The following is a 19,736-nucleotide window of genomic DNA, read 5'->3' on the forward strand; positions in this document are numbered from 1 at the left end:
AGGGGGTGTGTCCATTCTTCTGCAGTTCTCTCCCTATCACAGCTCAGGAGGCGTGTCCATGCTCTGCCTATCACAACTCAGGAGGCAGTTGAAGGATGAAACTGAGCATGTGCGGCCTTCTCAGTGAGCAGGTCAAAGAAATAATAAGAAAAAAAAAGCAGGTGGCGCTATACAGATACATTTTAATAAATAACTCAGTTGCTATGCTAAATTTGTAATGACATGCAGCTACAATGTCTTCAGATCCAGGTGATCGTTTGAAAACTGTAGAATATTTTTCGTGGGAAAACCCCTTTAAGGGGCTATCCCCAGTACAGAACTAACCTAGTACTTTGAAAAATAACATAGACAAAGGCTGACTCTACTTACCTGACCTTATGCAGGTTCTGGAATAAGACAATCGACAGAAATAACACAAGCGATTGTTCTAATGCTGACTGATCTGTAAAGTTGTTAGGAGATTTTTTTCTCTGTTGTCTATAAAGCACCAACATTTTCTGCAACATTAAAGGGACACGCCCAATAAGCATATTTAGGTATATATATGACAGTACAGGTCTTATAAAGTGTATTAAAATCATCTAAGTATCCCCCCTGTCCACCTTATAAATACAGTAAACTGAAGTTTTATAACCTGCTTGAATCGTCTTCAATCTGCCCAAGGGGCGGCGTTTCATCTCCACTTGCGCCCAGCCAGCCGCGCCCCAACTGCCGTTTTGAAGCGCCGCCCAGCTCATCAATATTCACTTAGCTGGGCGGCTTCTGCTGTCCCCACTCTGAAGCGCTGCGCTGAACAGTGTCTGGCGCATGCGCATAATGCAGAGGCTGAAGCGGCCTCTAAGATGCAGACTGTACGCAGGCGCGATGTGATCCCGGCGCATGCGCTGATGATGAGACGGAGGCCGATGCCCATAGGATTGTATTGGGCCTGCGCCGGATCTTGTGAAGTCGGGGACAGTAGTAGCCGCCCAGCGAAGTGAATATTGATGAGCTGGGCGGCGCTTCAAAACGGCAGTTGGGGCGTGGCTGGCTGGGCGCAAGAGGAGATGAAACGCCGCCCCTTGGGCAGATTGAAGACGATTCAAGCAGGTTATAAAACTTCAGTTTACTGTATTTATAAGGTGGACAGGGGGGATACTTAGATGATTTTAATACACTTTATAAGACCTGTACTGTCATACACTCACCTAAAGAATTATTAGGAACACCTGTTCTATTTCTCATTAATGCAATTATCTAGTCAACCAATCACATGGAAGTTGCTTCAATGCATTTAGGGGGGTGGTCCTGGTCAAGACAATCTCCTGAACTCCAAACTGAATGTCAGAATGGGAAAGAAAGGTGATTTAAGCAATTTTGAGCGTGGCATGGTTGTTGGTGCCAGACGGCCGATCTGAGTATTTGACAATCTGCTCAGTTACTGGGATTTTCACGCACAACCATTTCTAGGGTTTACAAAGAATGGTGTGAAAAGGGAAAAACATCCAGTATGCGGCAGTCCTGTGGGCAAAAATGCCTTGCGGATGCTAGAGGTCAGAGGAGAATGGGCCGACTGATTCAAGCTGATAGAAGAGCAACGTTGACTGAAATAACCACTCGTTACAACCGAGGTATGCAGCAAAGCATTTGTGAAGCCACAACACGCACAACCTTGAGGCGGATGGGCTACAACAGCAGAAGACCCCACCGGGTACCACTCATCTCCATTCCAAATAGGAAAAAGAGGCTACAATTTGCACGAGCTCACCAAATTTGGACTGTTGAAGACTGGAAAAATGTTGCCTGGTCTGATGAGTCTCGATTTCTGTTGAGACATTCAAATGGTAGAGTCCGAATTTGGCGTAAACAGAATGAGAACATGTATCCATTCTCTGATGGCTACTTCCAGCAGGATAATGCACCATGTCACAAAGCTCGAATCATTTCAAATTGGTTTCTTGAACATGACAATGAGTTCACTGTATTAAAATGGCCCCCACAGTCACCAGATCTCAACCCAATAGAGCATCTTTGGGATGTGGTGGAACGGGAGCTTCGTGCCCTGGATGTGCATCCCTCAAATCTCCATCAACTGCAAGATGCTATCCTATCAATATGGGCCAACATTTCTAAAGAATGCTATCAGCACCTTGTTGAATCAATGCCACGTAGAATTAAGGCAGTTCTGAAGGCAAAAGGGGGTCCAACACCGTATTAGTATGGTGTTCCTAATAATTCTTTAGGTGAGTGTATATACCAAAATATTCTTATTGGGCCTGTCAGTGTCCCTTTAAAGTGTACCTAGATTTATAGTCAGGATTGGGGCGTCCGCACATAGGTTAACTTTTGGGGGACTCCACTGTAAGAAAACACAATGTGCCATGTTCCACTTGTAGGTGAGAATGTCTCTATAACACAGTGTCACACAGAAGCACCACATGGTGACACAAAAGTACCCTCAGCTCTGTAGTTTAAAACCATAGGAATTCTGTGTGCCCCCATATGCCCGTTATCAATGTTTAGGCTAGTTTCCCATATGCAGGAAGAGAACAACCTGCTGGAGCTCTCTGGATCCGGCATTGCCGGACGGTACCTGAAGGCCAGCCGGCCCCATTAACGCAGGAACAGCCTGCTGGATCTCTTACCGCATATATGAAAATAGCCGTAATTGGCTTCTCCTCACATAAAATACAATGAACAAAAAATGCACAGAAAAAGAAGCTAAACAAGGACTTATTCAGACGTGAATCAAGGACGTGCGGTTCTCCACGGATGGCACACAGATGTCCAATGGATATAATCAGACCCTCAGTTCTGTTCGGTCTGTTTTTCACGGACCACTGCTAGGAGACACTTGGAAAATCCAAGTTTTTTCAGCCTAATGATGAAACACAGTGGGCAAGAAACCGGCACAATACGGACATCATTACAGATAAAAAGCAGACCGGACGTGTGACTAAGGGTACATTTACATGAACGTAAGCCATCCGTGCCCATGCTGCGGACCACAAAATGCTGTCCGCAATGCATGGGCACTGGCCGTGTGAATCCCGTATTGCGGCACGGACCCATTGACTTGAATGGGTCTGAGATCCGCATTGTATGGCAAAAGATAGGACATGTCCTATCTTTTACAGTGCAGAGGCATGGACCAAAAAGCCCACAGAAGCACTTCCGATCCGTGCCATCTTGAGGATAGCAGACCCAATGGCCGGTGCCCGTATATTGAGAATACAGGCATGGGCGGCATATGGTCGTGTGAAGGTACCCTAAGGCCTTACAGTCTGTCTACGTTTCTGTAAGTGATAGAAGTGGTTATGTATGATACTGTGAGTCTTAAGGCAGTTTTAGCATGGGTGCATCTTCTTCATAAAGATATATATTTTGTTTAAATATCTATTTACTCAAAGGTTTCAGATATACAATATTTTTGCGGATTTCCGAATTGCTGATTTTCAGAACTCCATTCTTAACATTTCTGCTTGTGCAGAAGCAAGTTCAGAACTCAGAAGGGAGGCTATGGGCGAGATTTATCATCTCCCGACTCCAGTTTTCTAGCGAAAAAAAGTGTTTGCAACTTTTTAAATGCCATTGTGACAAGATATTGATATTTTTTTTGCCACCCTCGACACTTTAGGAAAAATGGGGCGTAGCAAGGGTGCCGAGAGGGCAGGGCCAGTAGGCCCGACACATTTACATTCATTTACCGGCCACTCTTTCAATCGCATCAGCATTAACCATCTCCAAGAACGATGTGCCGGTGAACATGACAAAGAGGTAAGGTAGATGAAAGTCACTGTGATATATACGGTATATTCCGCACCTTCATCGTGAAAGGTCTTTTCCGTTCAAAAGTGGGTGTCGTAACGGTATGTCTATATTTACTCTAAACTAAGGTCTGCTCTTTTTGGCCCCTTTAGGCTGCCCTACCACAGCAGTTATGGCATAACTCTACTGCTTGTTGTAGATAGGGTTAGATAGGTTAGGTTCACCTTTCTGATAGCCGATCCGACCACAAGTATTAAGCAATATATTGCTGCATTTGTGGGAGGGGAGGCTGATTACAAGGCTATTTATATGTACCTGTGGGCCCAGGCTGGCTGATTACTAGGCTATTTATAGGCACCTGTGGGCCCAGGCTGACACCTATTCAGCTGATTCCACCCACCCACCCCATCTTACAGTCACTTCACATTAGGGTGGCCCCCTTTAGGCTGCCCTACCACAGCAGTTATGGCATAACTCTACTGCTTGTTGTAGATAGGGTTAGATAGGTTAGGTTCACCTTTCTGATAGCCGATCCGACCACAAAAATAAAACACTAAAAAAGCAGCGTGCATTTCATTGAACGTCGGGCCCATAATCGAACAGTCCTATCCTATTTTTTAGGGGGACAAGGTGACAAAAAAAATTGCGAATTGCGCAGTTTTTATTTATTTTTATTTTTTCTGTTACAGCGTTCACGGCATAGGAGATTTTTTTATATTTTAATAGTTTCGACTTTTTGGACGTGGCGATATGTAATATGTTTATTTATTGTTTATATATAAAATTGGGAAAGGGGGTGATTTATACTTAATATATATTATTATTTTTTTACTTTTTATTTAATAACCATTTCCCACCTTAGGGGCTAGAACCTGTGATCTTTTAATCCCTTGTCCTATTCACCTTAAGGGCTCTTTGACACGAGCAGATGCCGTGCGGGTAATCCGCTGCGTGAAAGAGAGCCAAGCCCGGCTCCATGATTGATAATGCTCCGTGCCTCTCTGTGATCTTTTTACTACAAAATCACAGTGAGATAAAGTTGTCATATTAATGCTCCGTGTTTCTGCTGTCTTGGCACTCTTTCACGCAGCGGATTACACGCACAGCATTCACTCGTGTGAAAGAGCCCTAATAGAACTCTATTAAGGTGAATAGGATATTACACTCCCCCTGCTGCCCTGTGCATAGTGCACACTGCAGCAGGGCATTTAACCTGCCCTTGTATTAGTATTCCGATCCGGTGTTTGGAATCAGCGGTCGGTGGCTCATGACGGAATCTGAGGACCAGCAGGAGGTGTATGACAGCTTCCTTGTATGAGTAATACGTACCTATGACTGTTGCTTCTGAAAGCTGGATGCGATTTAAGTTCTCCGTCTTTAAAGGATCTGACTTGAATAACTGACATAAATTACTGATTTATAGCGCGGTCCCCGCACCCATTGTTTTACACTGCAGCAGGGAGATTACCATGGAAGGCTTCAGTAGCGTCCTGGCTACTATGGTAACCGATCAGAGCCCCGAGACTTCATTGCTGCCACCAATGAGGAGGGGAGGGGAGCAGAGGTCGCACTACATTTTTTCCAGAAGAGTAAAAATACTCCTCTTAACAATTTTGAGGAGTATTTTTAGCCGAGGAGGAGTACGAATTTTGCGGTAATTCATATATATATATATATATATATATATATATAATGCATAGGCCCACATAACAGTATGAGGCTGATATTTCTGCAGGGAACCATTGCTAGTCTCCCATGCAGAGATAAATGTAGACAATTTACATTTATCCAACGTCATACACTAAACATAAGACCACTGCTGCCATACACAGCGCCCACTTGACGCTGCCATACACTGCGCCCATCTGAAGCTGCCATACACAGGGCCCACCTGACGCTAATATATACATATTACATACACAGCTCTACCACATGCCCATTAGACAGATAGTTTACTATATATACATTGCACACACAGCTCTGCTACATGTCCATTACACAGATAAAACTACAGAAAACTGTACAATAGACTGGTTACACTGACATAGCCCTGCTTTATACACACCTTCCATACATAAAGTACCTCTGCATTCTCCACCAGCACACTCTTACACTGAGCCTGTGTTCCCCTAACTCCTCCCACACACATGGCTAATAACATGACTGTGACATCACCACAGGTCCTGTAACCACAATGCAGTGTTTTAGTACAGACTCTGGAGCTGCTTCTGGTGAGAGAGATGCCCGTTAGGGGCGGGGCTTAATATGTGCTGGACCAGTGTTTTTCATGGGGGCGGGGTATTTGCACTGCACCACCATTGAAGATAATTAAAGTTTAATACAGATACAGGAGGCGGGTGCCGGCGGCAGAATCACAGCCGGCACCCGACATCTATGACAGGGAGGTGCTATCAGTGGCAGTTAACCCCTCAGGTGCCGCACTGAGAGCAGCGCGCGCCATGTTCTCTGATACTAGGTTGCGCAGTAGTGCAGCCTAGTATCAGTAAAAGGCAAACCTCGGTATCAGATCGATACCGGTATAAAAGTTGATTGGGTATCGATAATTCGATACCCGGTGCAACCTAAAGTGAAGACAGAAATCCTAATAGGTCATCAGTATCTAATCGGTTTGGGGACCGACCGACACCCAGGACCCCTGCCGATCAGCTGTTTGAGAAGGCCGCAGAGCTCGCGGTTGCGCCGCAGCCTTCTCCAGATTTTCCTAGGCCGTGTGATGTCACATTCATCGGTCACATGGCCTAGGGGTAGCTCAGCCCTATTGAAGTGAATGGGGCTGAGTTGTGATACCGAGCACAGCCGCTATACAATGTACAGTGCGGTGCTTGGTGAGCAGAGAGAAGGCAGCGACGCCACTGTGAAAGCTGGTGCCTTCTCAAACAGCTGATCAGCGGGGGTCCCAGGTGTCTGACCCCCACCAATCAGTTAGGTCAGCAATAAAAAAAAAAATGGAAAACCTCTTTAATATTTGATTGGTGAGGGTCCGACTCCCTCAGCTGTCTGGAAAATGCTACGGCCACATGGCCTGGGAGCAGCTCAGTCCCATTCATAATACCAAGCACAGCCACAATACAATGGACGGCGCTGTGCTCGGTAAGCATTGAGGAGGCTGTAATGCTCACTGGAGAGCTGCAGCCTCTTGAAAACAGCTGATCAGCAGGAACTGAACCCCCACCGATCAGATATTGATAGCCTATCCTAAGCATAGTCCATCAATATCAAAATCCCAGACAACCCCTTCAATCATTTCTGACAACACGCATACAGTAAGTGGATAGGTTAACTCAACAATTAGTAATACAGGAAGTGAAAATGTCACATGTTGAGTAAACAAAGGTGTAACAAGAGATGTGTCACCGCGTGAAAAGCAGAAGTGAACCACAAGCGGCCTGCTGCCGTCTCTAACATTGTATCTCTAAGCACATTTAAGCACAGGCAAATAAAGAGCAGACCAAGGCACATATGCTCCGTAGATAATGGGTGACTAATGAAGTATACACTTCATAACAGTCTCAAAAGTTCTGCACCATGAGAAGACGACATGAAATGAATGAAAAGATAAAAATAATTCAAGGAGGAAAACACTAAAACACTTTTTGCATTATTGTTAAAAGGCTATCAGTCAGTCAGTAGCAAGGTTGTTTGGTGAAAGAACATTGCCAACTGTGGTCATCTTTAGTCCTCTTGCACACGACCGTATGTATTTTGCGGAACGGAACAGCTAGCCCTTCATAGAACAGTCCTATCCTTGTCCGTAATGCGGACCATAATAGGACATGTTCTATTTTTTTGCGGAATGGAAATACAGAAATGGAATGCACACGGAGTAACTTCCGTTTTATTTTTACGGATCCATTGAAGTGAATGGTTCCGCATACGGTCCCCAAAAAACCCGGAACGGACACGGAAAGAAAATACGTTTGTGTGCAAGAGGCCTTATACTGAAGACCAGACCACAGATGAGCAAACCCTATCAACTGATTACTGGAATGAAGAAAAACTTCATCTTAGATTACCTTTGCTGAAAGGTCATCGCTATGGTCTCTTCTTCCAACATGGTTCCCCATGGTGCAGTACTAAGTGCTTCAAATCCTAAAATGAGAAACAATCTTGCATTAAGAAAAGCCAGAAAATATATAATGTCTTACCTTAATATTCCACTCCTCCCTTTCTGAATATATACAGATGTGTCCACCCTCACCTTAGCTGGAATTTGGTTAAAGGGGTTTTCCAGGACTTAGATACTGATGGCCTATTCGAAGGATCAACTGAATTCTCTTGAATGGGAGCCGAGCTGCAGTACCCCAGCATGGCAAATACACAATAGATGGAACCTAGGGGGTCATTTATTAAGAATGGCGTTTTAGATGCTGGTCTTAATAACCCCTGCGCTGGTGGTGGATCCGCCGAAGCTATAAAGAGGCGTCGGCCTCTACCTAACTTTGGCGCAACCACCGCCGGTCTAACTGTAAACCAGCTTCCTTGCATACAAAATAATAAATAAAACGGGCATGCCAGTCCATCCCCTTCCCCACCCACGCCCCCTGGCGTGAGAGGGGAAAAGTCACAGATTGCGGTGCAAATAACCTTTGTGCCACAATCTGCGACAGATATACACCAGAAAACTGTTGTATACCTGATCGTAAATTACCCCCCTAGTGCTTCCGATTTCATCCACTGTATAGTTTCCGGTGCATGCCAAAACAGCTGATTGATAGGGGAGCAGGTTGTTAGATCTGAGTTGGATCCCCACCAATCTGATATTGATAGGCTACCAATATCAAAGTCCTGGAAATTCCCTTTAAGGGCTGAAATTTCTCATGAAACACGTTCAACACAATATCGTAAAAGGTTAGTGCAGGGACCCGGGAGAGAGGAGTGGCAAGGATAGGAGTAGTAGTCACAGAAGCAGTCCTCACTCTGCCACTTCCTTGGCTGTGCAGTGATGGGAGGGGCTTAGCCTTTATTTCCCTCAGGACACACCCCGGTTTTGAGGCTACTCCATGATGTTAGGTGGGGTGCCCTTGCTTTAGCTGGGTTTTGGGGTGCAAGGCAGGGCTCCCTCAGAGTGATGATGGGACAGTGCAGAGTGGTGAGGCTGGATTTGGGGGTAACTTTACTGAAGCACTTTGGGCAGATAATACAAACACGCACTTGCAGAGTAAGCTCGGTCTTTTCAGATTACATGCTCAGTTTTCCCAAGGCTGTATATGGGGGATATAGGCTGTACAATGAGTACCTCTCGGAGCCTTTTTCCAGCTAATTCCAAAAATCTTCCCAATTCGGCCAAAGCGGTGCAAGGTTTCTCTCACAATTAATTCTCACTATCAGTATAGTTCTACAATTCCCAACTGTGGGGTGTAGTCTGTCTCAGTATTATGGAAGGGTGCCTAAAGATTCTCCCTAACCAAAAGCAGTGAGGTCCACAGCCTCAATACATGCATTATCTTGCACTGATGTTTGTCCATGCACTGTCCCTTTGTAATGGCCCTCAACCTTCTGCAAAGTTCAATGCTTCTTTCTCTCAGACAGTGGCTCATGTAACCCTGTCTTCTGCCTTTCTTTGGTACCAGCTAGTCACTTTAGCTATTTACACTTTGGCTGCTGAATGCACACTAATCACAATCCTACAGCTACCAGCTCAGAGGGGTAGGGCCAGCCCACCCTAGCAACTGAGTCTAGGGCCAGGGATTAACTATTTCTCCAGAACACAGCCCGTGGGACATAATATACACAGTAAAGTCACATAACCCCGCTTAGCAGTTAACCACCAGGTCACTGTATTAGCAAAACCCTTCACCGACTGCAATTCCCATTACAACCTGTCAGGAATATAGCGGAGGTACAGACAAGGATCGTGAGGCCCTGAACTGAGACCAACCCCACTGTCTCTACCTACTTGCAGTACCAACCCTAAATGGCTGAACTGCAACTGGACGACAGTCCCTACACTAAATAGGTGCAGAAATGAACACATGGACACAACAAAGATAAAAGCAAAGTCAACAGAAATGTGTCAAAACTAGACGGGCTACGAAGTACCAAAACGTGAGACAGAATGGTAAAAAGACAAGCTGGGGTCAAAAACATATATTATCACAGCAGTACAGGAATCGGGACAACGCTAAAGAGCCAACAAAGACTATCACTGGCAATGGTGAATGAATAGGAAATGATTTAAATAGAGCGACGGGTCCCTGGATCAGAACCTGATAGGTCCAGTAGCCCGGCGCTCCATAGGCCAGAACACAAACCCCACTTATCACTGAGAAGCTGGAGCCCGGTCAGGTAAGTTTATTACACAACTTCTGGGTGGCCACTCTTAGGCGCATATATACGACAGACATCTCGTGACACAGTATTGTGAAATCATTAAAAAGAATAGTAATTAGAATATGTTAGGCCAAGAGGTCAGAAAGGATATATCTGTAAAGTGTAACCCCTGACACAAACAACAATTCATATTTGGTCAGATTAATGACTCTCCATGCAACACAAAGTTTCATACACTTGAATTGCACAGTTTCAGAGACTCCCCATTGCCCACTCAGAGAAACCTGAGGAAACCTTATCTATGTAATTAATCAGCTCTACTTCGAGTTAACTTTTTGAGCCTGTATAGGAAATACTCCAACAGAAAATTACGGTACATGAACAGACTCCTAAGTGGATCTTTTGCTTGGCTGCCACAGCTGGCACAGTTAGGGATCCACGGATTAATGCTGTTCGGGTAAGCAAAACTTTGAACATACGCAGAACTAAAACAAAATCCCATATTAGTATGACTGGCAGCATTATCTGACCACTCATATTAAGGAGAGATTCCATCAGCAGAAGGATGATAATTTACTTGGGATGATGCCAGTTGTCCTTAAAAGTAACTGAACTTTGGTAAAACTTTTGATAGGTCATAGAGACATATCAACAATTTTGGTTGGTGAGGGTCTGAGTTCTGAGACCCTCCCTGATTGCTAGAACGATTAGAGAAGAGCACATACATATCACATTCTCTTTGGTCCAGAGGATGGAATCAAGACAAGCCCATAGGCTTCTAGTGAGTCCATTCCCTGTTGCTAGCAGATAGAGCATGATATGCAAGCTCTTCTCCATCCTCGGTCTAGTGAGACCCCACCGATCAAAACTTTTGATGTCTCTGACCCTTTAAACGTCTCCTCTGATATGTCCATAGATAGCATGCTGAATATTAGGGCTCATAAACATTTTATCCAATTTTAGTCCAGATTATGAGACCCCTCCTTACTACTTTCATCTAGGACAATAATGGGGGTTAAATCATGGACTCCAAGGAGGTTTAATAGTTTAAGAAATAGATTCCAGCTTGTAAAGCACGGATTTAGTGACAGTCAACTCTTAATCTAATGCTCCACCACCGTATGACCGTAACAGATGTTACAAGCAAGGCGTTGCCTTGAGGAGCTAGTGAGTAATATTCTAGATGCTTAGGGCATTCAGTGATAACTTGTCAAGGTTAAAAGCTTGTTGGCCTCAGTAATTCTGCACATTATTCTACTTTGGATTTTGTTTCATAAACTCTTGTTATCAATTTTAATTGATGTCCGCAGCTTTCTCAGGTCTAGATTCTACCGCAGGTGATGGCAGCTACACTGTACACCTCATTATGAAACATGAGCACCCAGGAGCACACCGCTATCTAAGTGCTGCATTTCACCAGATATAGAGGAAGTGCATTCCGCTGAAGTCCTATGTTGATGTGGATTAGGCCACGTGCAGACAACCATATATTTTGCAGTCCACAAACCGTGGACACGGGCCATGTACATGCCGCAACCTCTTTGTAGAAATGCTACAAACTAGAATAGGCCATGTTCTATAATTTGTGGAACGGCCGCACAGATGCGGACAGCACGAGGATGACATTAGGTTTGTTTGCAGCCCCATAGAAATTAAAGGGTCTACATGTGATCTGCAAAAAATGAGGAAGTCCTGTGCATGAAGGCCCAATATGCCTTCATACTGTGGGTCACCCTACCACTGCAGAAGCGATTAGGATCTTGACAAAGCCAACGGTCTGCTGTGAAGGTTCATCTGTCAACTCCAGCAATGCATCTCTGATGGGACCCACTGAAGCTTGTGTGCTGTGGTTTCTTCTTTGGGAATTGAAGGGGAAGTGTATTAGTAGAAGACATTTCCTTATCAGAACAATCATGTCGAGCAGTCTCTGTCTTAGCATTTACGGTACATTTTTGCACAAGTTTTCAGTACAATTTTTATTTACATTGTTCATGTTTCCAGTTACCACCATTTGCACTGAAAGCCTTTTCAATGGAATTTTCAATATAGGGGAATTACCGTGAAATGCTGGTTGTTTGGTCTTCTTTAGTCATAAAGTGAAGTTCTGCTTTTACAAGTTTTGCAAGATTATACCCTTTGGTAGCTTCGGCCAAGCAATGATTTCCTTCTGACTCCCCCACACACGTGCAGACTCTGCAGCGGTTTATCTCTTATAAGACTATTGGTTAAAAGGAAAACGGGCTTAGTTGGCCTGTAGCAACCAATCAGATTGATCTTTTCATTTTCCACTGGAGCTCTGAAAAATGAAAGGTGGAATCTGGTTGGTTGCTATGGTCAACTAAGCCAGTTTCCCTTTGCACCAGTTTTTATAAATCTTCTTCTGAGATTTCATCAAGCATGACAGATCTTTCATTCCACCACCATCATGACGTAGAGCCGTTATAACCCCAAACACGTAAAACCAGTTCCAGGCATCTAAACAGAGTCGTTTCAGTGGCATGCACATGGATTTCTGCAAGCTCCATTCAGATGAATGGAAGTCACTTGAATATAACTTAAGCTTCTCATTTTGTATCCCCATGGACAATTCACTGCTACCAATCCCCCTCCTTCTTAAGCTGAAAGGCTGAAATTAGAAAAACATTGTGCAAATGCATTCTGCCAAATATCTTTCATTGAAATAAAATGGAGGCTATACTTGGCTTTACTCTGAGATAAGGCTGGGCCTGGGGGGCAGAGCTTCTGCGATATCAGATAACCAAACACAAACATGTGGTCAGACCTCCACTTTCACACCCTACTGAGTCATTTGTAATGTTTTTTTATAGAAAACTTACTCTTATTTATCTTTGATTTAGTCTTGACAGAGTCACACTTTGTAAGGCTGGGTTCACACTTTTTGCAATAGGGTTTTCTGATCTGCAACTCATCTAAACTGATTGAAAAACTGAAGACAAGCAATATGCTCTTCAGGGCTCATGCACACGGCTGTTGCCGGGACGTTCCCGTATTGCGGCCAACAAACAGTTGAATGGGTCTGCAATCCGGAAGGAGCGGTGCAGAATGGAGGCACGGAAGCCCTATCAAGTTGAATGGACCTGCATCCGTCGGCGGCAACAGCATTGGGGACGACAAATTGCGATCCTCAATGCATGGAATGGCCTAAAAGGCATCTGTCAGAATATTTGTATCTATGAAACTGGCTGAATTGTTAGGCTACTTTCACACTAGCGTTTTGGCTTTCCGTTTGTGAGATCCGTCATGGGCTCTCACAAGCGGTCCAAATTGGATCAGTTTTGCCCTAATGCATTCTGAATAGAAAAGGATCCGCTCAGAATGCATCAGTTTGCCTCCGATCAGTCTCCATTCCGCTCTGGAGGCAGACACCAAAACGCTGCCTGCAGAGGAAACTGAGCCAAACGGATCCGTCCTGGCACACAATGTAAGTCAATGGGGACGGATCAGTTTTCTCTGGCACAATAGAAAACGGATACGTCCCCCATTGATTTTCAATGGTGTTCAAGACTGATCCGTCATGGCTATAGAAGACATAATACAACCGGATTCGTTCATGACGGACACATGCGGTTCTATTATTGTAACGGAAGCGTTTTTGCAGATTCATGACGGATCTGCAAAAAAAACGCTAGTGTGAAAGTAGCCTTACATGTGCACTTGGCAGCTGAAGAACTCTGTGTTGGTCCCATGTCCATATGTGCCAGCATTGCTGATAAAAATGAAGTTTTAATATATGCAAATGAGCCTCTAGGAGCAATGGGGGCATTGCCATTACACCTAAAGGCCAGCCCTCTCTGCAACTACCACGCCTTCTGCACTTTGATTAACAGGGCCAGGCAGGATGAGCTTTCCACTGCCTAACCCTGTCAATCAAAGTGCAGAAGGCGTGGCAGCTGCAGAGAGAGCTGAACTGAACCTCGAGGAGTAATGGCAACGCCCCCGTTGCACCTATTATCCTAACATCCTTTTTCTCAGTAATGTGGGCACATATGAACATGGAGTCACACAGAGATAAACACTCAGATTCTGTGAAAAAAAACAAAAAACATAGTGGGCAGATTTACTATTGAAAATGCGCCAGTTTTTGGGCACAATTTGTTCCCCAAAACTGGCATGCATGCTTTGCATCACATTTAGGCCCCTTTCACATGGGCGAGTATTCCGCGCGGATGCGATGCGTGAGTTGAACGCATTGCACCCGCACTGAATACCGACCCATTCATTTCTATGGGGCTGTGCACACGAGCAGTGATTTTCACGCATCACTTGTGCGTTGCGTCAAAATCGCAGCATGCTCCTCTTTGTGCATTTTTCACGTAACGCAGGCCCCATAGAAATGAATGGGGTTGCAAGTGCGGATGCGGTGCGATTTTCACGCACGGTTGCTAGGAGACAATCGGGATGGGGACCCGATCATTATTATTTTCCCTTATAACATGGTTATAAGAGAAAATAATAGCATTCTGAATACAGAATGCATAGTAAAATAGGGCTGGAGGGGTTAAAAAAAAAAAAATTTTTTAATTTTTTAATTATTATACTTCATCTTAGGTCCCTCTTTTTCCAGCCGAGGGTACCCTGTACTTTAAATATTCCCTGGTGTAGTATGTATTAGTTTTGTTAACTTTGGTAAGAATACACTGCTTACTATCTGTGGGGTTATCGTCGCTGCTGCATTGGCTAGCGTCCCCCGCTGCCTAGCAACACTGACGCTATATTCGCACCCTCCCCGCGTCTTGTGCGCATGCGCTACACGTCCCGGCGCACCCAGAAGTGACGTCGCCGAGCCAACAGGAACCATGGCCATGGATCGATTTAAAGTGACGGCGGCCCTCTACATGTGGCCGCCACACATCAGCAAACCGCTCTGCCACACTCTCTTCTACTGATGAAGGTATGATAACAACTGACTAGCTCTGATTATCATTAAAATTGGGCCTTATCAATTTTAAATAGCCAATATGTTTCTGGTGAATATTATTAGCCTGGGCCCTTTGGTTAGACATTTGTATTTTCATTTTTTTATTTTAGGCAAACCCCTGTCCCCTGGTGATTCTGGGGTGATATCTTTAAGATGAAACTCGTCGGGACATTTGGTATTGAAGACATCTATCTCTCCATTTGAGTTGAGTTAGACACTTCTAACTAGATAGGAGATCGATAGCCTATCATTTTCCCTCCTCCTGACAGGGATGTGTAGGGACCAATAATAGGGACAGGTTCCAGGCGGGCCGCTCTTCTCAGGGTGATGACTCTGCATTAGTTAGGACATTCAGGGTGTAATAGTACTGAGAGGGCCACATAGGGACAGGATACCTATCACATCGTATACCGTACCTTCCCCTTCTGGCCCATGTCCCCGTTAGTTGTGGACTATACCCGACCATCAGGACACCAAGTGAATCATCCATGCAGTGTCATCCATCCGGTTGTGTAGGGTCCATTGAATAAGCACCACACCGGTAAGACTGTTCCTAATATTTTTTGTAGTGCGTTAAGTGATCCATTATTTTAGATTATTCAAAAAAAAATGAAGTTTTAGGTTCTATATTGTTTTCCCTTTTCATATACAGTGCTGCCCATAATTATTCATACCCCTGTCAAATTTTTACTTAAAGTTACTTTTATTTGACCAGCAAGTAATTTTCTCACGGGAAATAACATAGGTGTCTCCCAAAAGATAATAAGACGATGTACAAGAGGCATTATTGTGGGAAAAAAAACATTTCTCAGTTTTTATCTACATTTGAGCAAACTTGCTGGTTGAATAAAAGTAACTTTAAGTCAAAATTTGCCAGGGGTATGAATAATTATGGGCAGCACTGTACATCAGTACGAATGATTTTTTGTACTTACATCACTCATATGTGTTTACACAGGTTACGTGTTGTAAACTAGACAGTTTTTTGGAGCACAGACAAAGTTCTGGCTCATGGACACATTTTTGGCAAATGAACAAAATTCTAGCCTAAATTTCGCTCAGGATTTACGATACTCCAAATTCCATGCGACAGAATAGTAAATTTGTCTGTTATTAAAGAGGAGCTGTCACCCCTCCTGACATGTCTGTTTTTGTAACTACTTGCATTCCCCATGTCATAACAATCCTGAAGCATCTATTTTTAGGACTCTGTGTACCATTCCTCTGTTATTTCTAGTAGAAGTATATGAATGAATTGACGGCAACTTGCGGTAAAGGTACAGATGGGTGTTAGCAGTTGGGGGTGTGTCCCTGGACAGTCTGACACCAGCAGCACTGATTGTACAGTCATATACACCCACCAGTAACTTTACCATAGACTACTGGCAAATTATTTGTAAACTTCTAGCAGGCATAATACAGGATAGTCATGAGAATAGATGCTCCATAACTGGCATTACATGGGGAATACAAGTAGTCACTAAAACTGACATGTCAGGAGAGGTGAAAGGTCCTTTTTAAGACTCTGATTCGCATTACACTATTAACCCCTTTAAGATCACCATGTGCTATCGTATGGCCATCTTCTGTTTTTTTTTTTTCAAATGAAGGAAAAAGAATCATGAACATTATCAAAAACACAGTGGATCTGACTTTTCAGAGAACTGCCGAAAACAATTAATTTGGGGCTTATGAAGTTCCCTGTGAAGTATGAGGAATTTCTTGGCAAATTACAGTATTGTGGGTAATGATTTGAATTAAGGAAATCATTTTTGATCAGTTACCTTTAAGGTCACCAATGACAGAACAGCTTCCATGTTTTAAAGGGAACCTGTCACCATGAAAACGCAGTGCAATCTGCAGGCAGCAGGTTATAGAGCAGGAGGAGCTGAGCAGAAGGATGTGTAGTTTATGGGAAAAGACTTGTATTTTATCCATGTAAATCCCTGCTTTTTCTATGTTTAGGTCAGTGACTGACAGCTATATTTATATGCCCAGTCATGCAGGGAAAGCTGTCAATCACTGAATAGCCCCGCCCACTGGACTCCAAAGCTCAGAACGAGTGGAGATTTAAATGAATTAAAACCCAAGTTACACTGAATATTTTTCCATTAAACTATATATCAATCTGATCAGCTTTTCCTGCTCTATAACAAGCTGCCTGCAGATCAGACATCATGTTTGATGTGATGAGTTCCCTTTAAGGCAGTATAAAGCAAAGGAGCAGCGCCTGGAGCATGAAGGAGCTGTGATACAGTGCATCGAGCTAGCCTGCTATAGGTTTTATCACATTCTGCAGCTCAGCTGGATCCCTGTCAATACTATGCAAAGCATGCAATATGACAACTAAATACAATAGACACGTCATCTATTCTAGGCAACCTGCAAGCACCAAAAGAGAGTGCAAGAGTAAACAGCTTCCAAATCCTCCGAGAAGCTGGTGGAACACTGGTTCTATGACAATACGTGGAGAATCTAAGGGTAGTTTTATAAGGCACAAGTGACATTCCGTCCCCAGGGTCTTCGGATAAAGCAGACTGTTTCCATAGCAACCTGGTCAGATCAATCTATATTGACTGTTGCTATGGACACTGCATTAAGGTTACATCCCCGGTGGCCCAGCTGCATCAACCACTTTGCACCACAAATGGTTTGTCAGTCCTGATTTGCTCATGCTCTAATAACAGCCAAATCTTTTAGACGCTCTTCAGAGGGAACATGTGGATAGTCATCTCCACTGCACGGCCAATAAAAAGCAGCACAGAGCCAGAGAGATTCTGGAAGTGCTGAAGGTGAACAAGTGAGAACACATTATTTGTATTCAGAGGGAAACAGTTGCACATTTGACCCACGGAGAAGTAAAATAACAGCTGCTTAGTGTGAAACGCGCTGAAGGCGTCCAGAAGAACTAAGAAGGCTAAAATGTGATTGTTTAAAAGTTGCTGCAAAATCATATCAGTCTGTCACTGACTGCGAAGGTCACTTAAAGTGCTTATTTCAATCGATTTGCAGATCTGGATATGTTATGGTATAAAAAAAAAAACATAAAAAGGATTATAAAAAGAAAAAAATCGGAGAAACTGAATCACATAAAGGGGCAATAGAACTGTGGAGGACGCATAGAAGTCAATGGGTCTGCCATGCAGAGTTCACAATGGGTGCGTGGTCCGCAATACGGGCACGGCGGCACCACAGTAGTGTGAATGTACCCTAAACAAGATGTAGAACCAAAAAGTATATGTATGAAGGAAGCCTTAGGGCTCATTCACATGTCCGTGCCTTGGGGGCCGCAATTTGCACTATTTGTGCGGCTGCCGCAACGGATCCAGACTCATTCAACCTGAATGCGTCCGTGATCCGTCCGCACCGCAAAAAATAGAACATGTTCTATTTTTTGGCGGCACGGACAGAAACCCCACGGAAGCATTCCGTAGTGTTTCCACGGGGTTCTATGCCTCTGTTCCACACCAACCTTTCCGGATTGCGGACCCATTCAAGTGAATGGGTCCGCATCCGTGATGCGGGATGCACACGGCCGATGCACGCATATTGCGCACCAGCTGTTTGCAGGCTGCAATACGGGCACGGTCGAACAATGGCTGTGTGAATGAGCCCTTAGGCTGGAATCAAACACAAGGGGGGAGATTTATCAAAAGTCGTGTAAAGGAAAACCTACAGCAACCAATAAGATTCCACCTTTTATTTTTCACAGCTGATGAAAATGAAAGATGGAATCTGATTTTCCTTTATACCAGTTTAGATAAATCTCCTCCACAGTTTTCAAGAGGAATGGGAAACATAAAGGAAGAACTTATACTTCTCCTTCCTGCTGGATGCACAAAAAACGACATCAAAAACTGCATGTGTGATTCAAGCCTAAGGGCTCGTTCATTCATTTCAATGGGTCCGCAAATCCGGAGATGCGGAATGGTCCGGAACGAAAGACCAGAACACTACGGAAGCACTGCAGTGCTTTCTGGGGTTCCGTTCCGTGCTACCGCACCGCAAAAAGAGAACTTGCTCTATCTTTTTGCGGAACGGAAGGATCGTTGACCCATTAAAGTGAATGGGTCTGCGATCACCATGCGCCTGCCCCACGGACAGTGCCCGTGCATTGTGGACCGCAATTTGCGGTCCACAGCACGGGCTTCACACGTTCGTGTAAACGAGCCCTAAGTTGATGTCCACAATCACAACCAACTTTAATAATCTAATTCATTTAAAATAAACAATGACCCAACTCTGCACATAGTCTTAAGTCAACTGTATATATTTTGCTATGATTACTCATTTTCAGTTAGTTTTCACTTTGACTCAAAAAAAAAAAAAAAAAACACCCCAAAAACTTTTGTTGCCTGAAAGCCAATTAAAAAGCAGGTTTGCTGTCATTTTCAGATCTCATTATTGTCAATATCTCGAAGGGAGTATGACTGCAGAATCCGAGCAAGGTTTGCTTGGTGTCTGTTAGCATGGACGTGCATAGATCTGCACAGGAGGTGTAGACAAAAAAAGGCAGATTTTGGCAATGTTGCTTTTTGTGGGATGCACAGATCTTTTATGAAAGGGGTTGTCCCATCGTAAGAACACCTCCCCAGTCAGAAGAACGAGGTGCTGGAGTCTCTGGGGTGAACAGAGCGTTGCATGCAATATAGAACTGCTGAAGTACAGCCCCTGGCCATCTCCGGTAGTTCCATAGGGATGAACGGAGTGGAAGCGAGCAGTGAAGGGTTCCAGGTGTCAGACTCCGCCAATCAGATAC

The 19,736-nt window shown here is 44.2% G+C and overlaps 1 protein-coding gene across 4 annotated transcripts in view; it reads right to left on the minus strand.

The window, feature by feature from the left end:
* Positions 1–19,736, minus strand: part of LOC121002783 (myelin basic protein) — a 190,311-nt gene that overhangs the window by 156,687 nt on the left and 13,888 nt on the right. For all 4 annotated transcript variants that reach the window (XM_040434325.1, XM_040434326.1, XM_040434324.1 and 1 more), the window contains exon 2: positions 7,782–7,857. In XM_040434325.1, coding sequence (XP_040290259.1) covers positions 7,782–7,832 — 51 coding nt within the window. In that variant the 5' untranslated portion in view covers positions 7,833–7,857. The remainder of the gene's footprint in view (positions 1–7,781; positions 7,858–19,736) is intronic.

This window comes from Bufo bufo, chromosome 5, assembly GCF_905171765.1.
Source record: "Bufo bufo chromosome 5, aBufBuf1.1, whole genome shotgun sequence".
Taxonomy (NCBI): domain Eukaryota; kingdom Metazoa; phylum Chordata; class Amphibia; order Anura; family Bufonidae; genus Bufo; species Bufo bufo.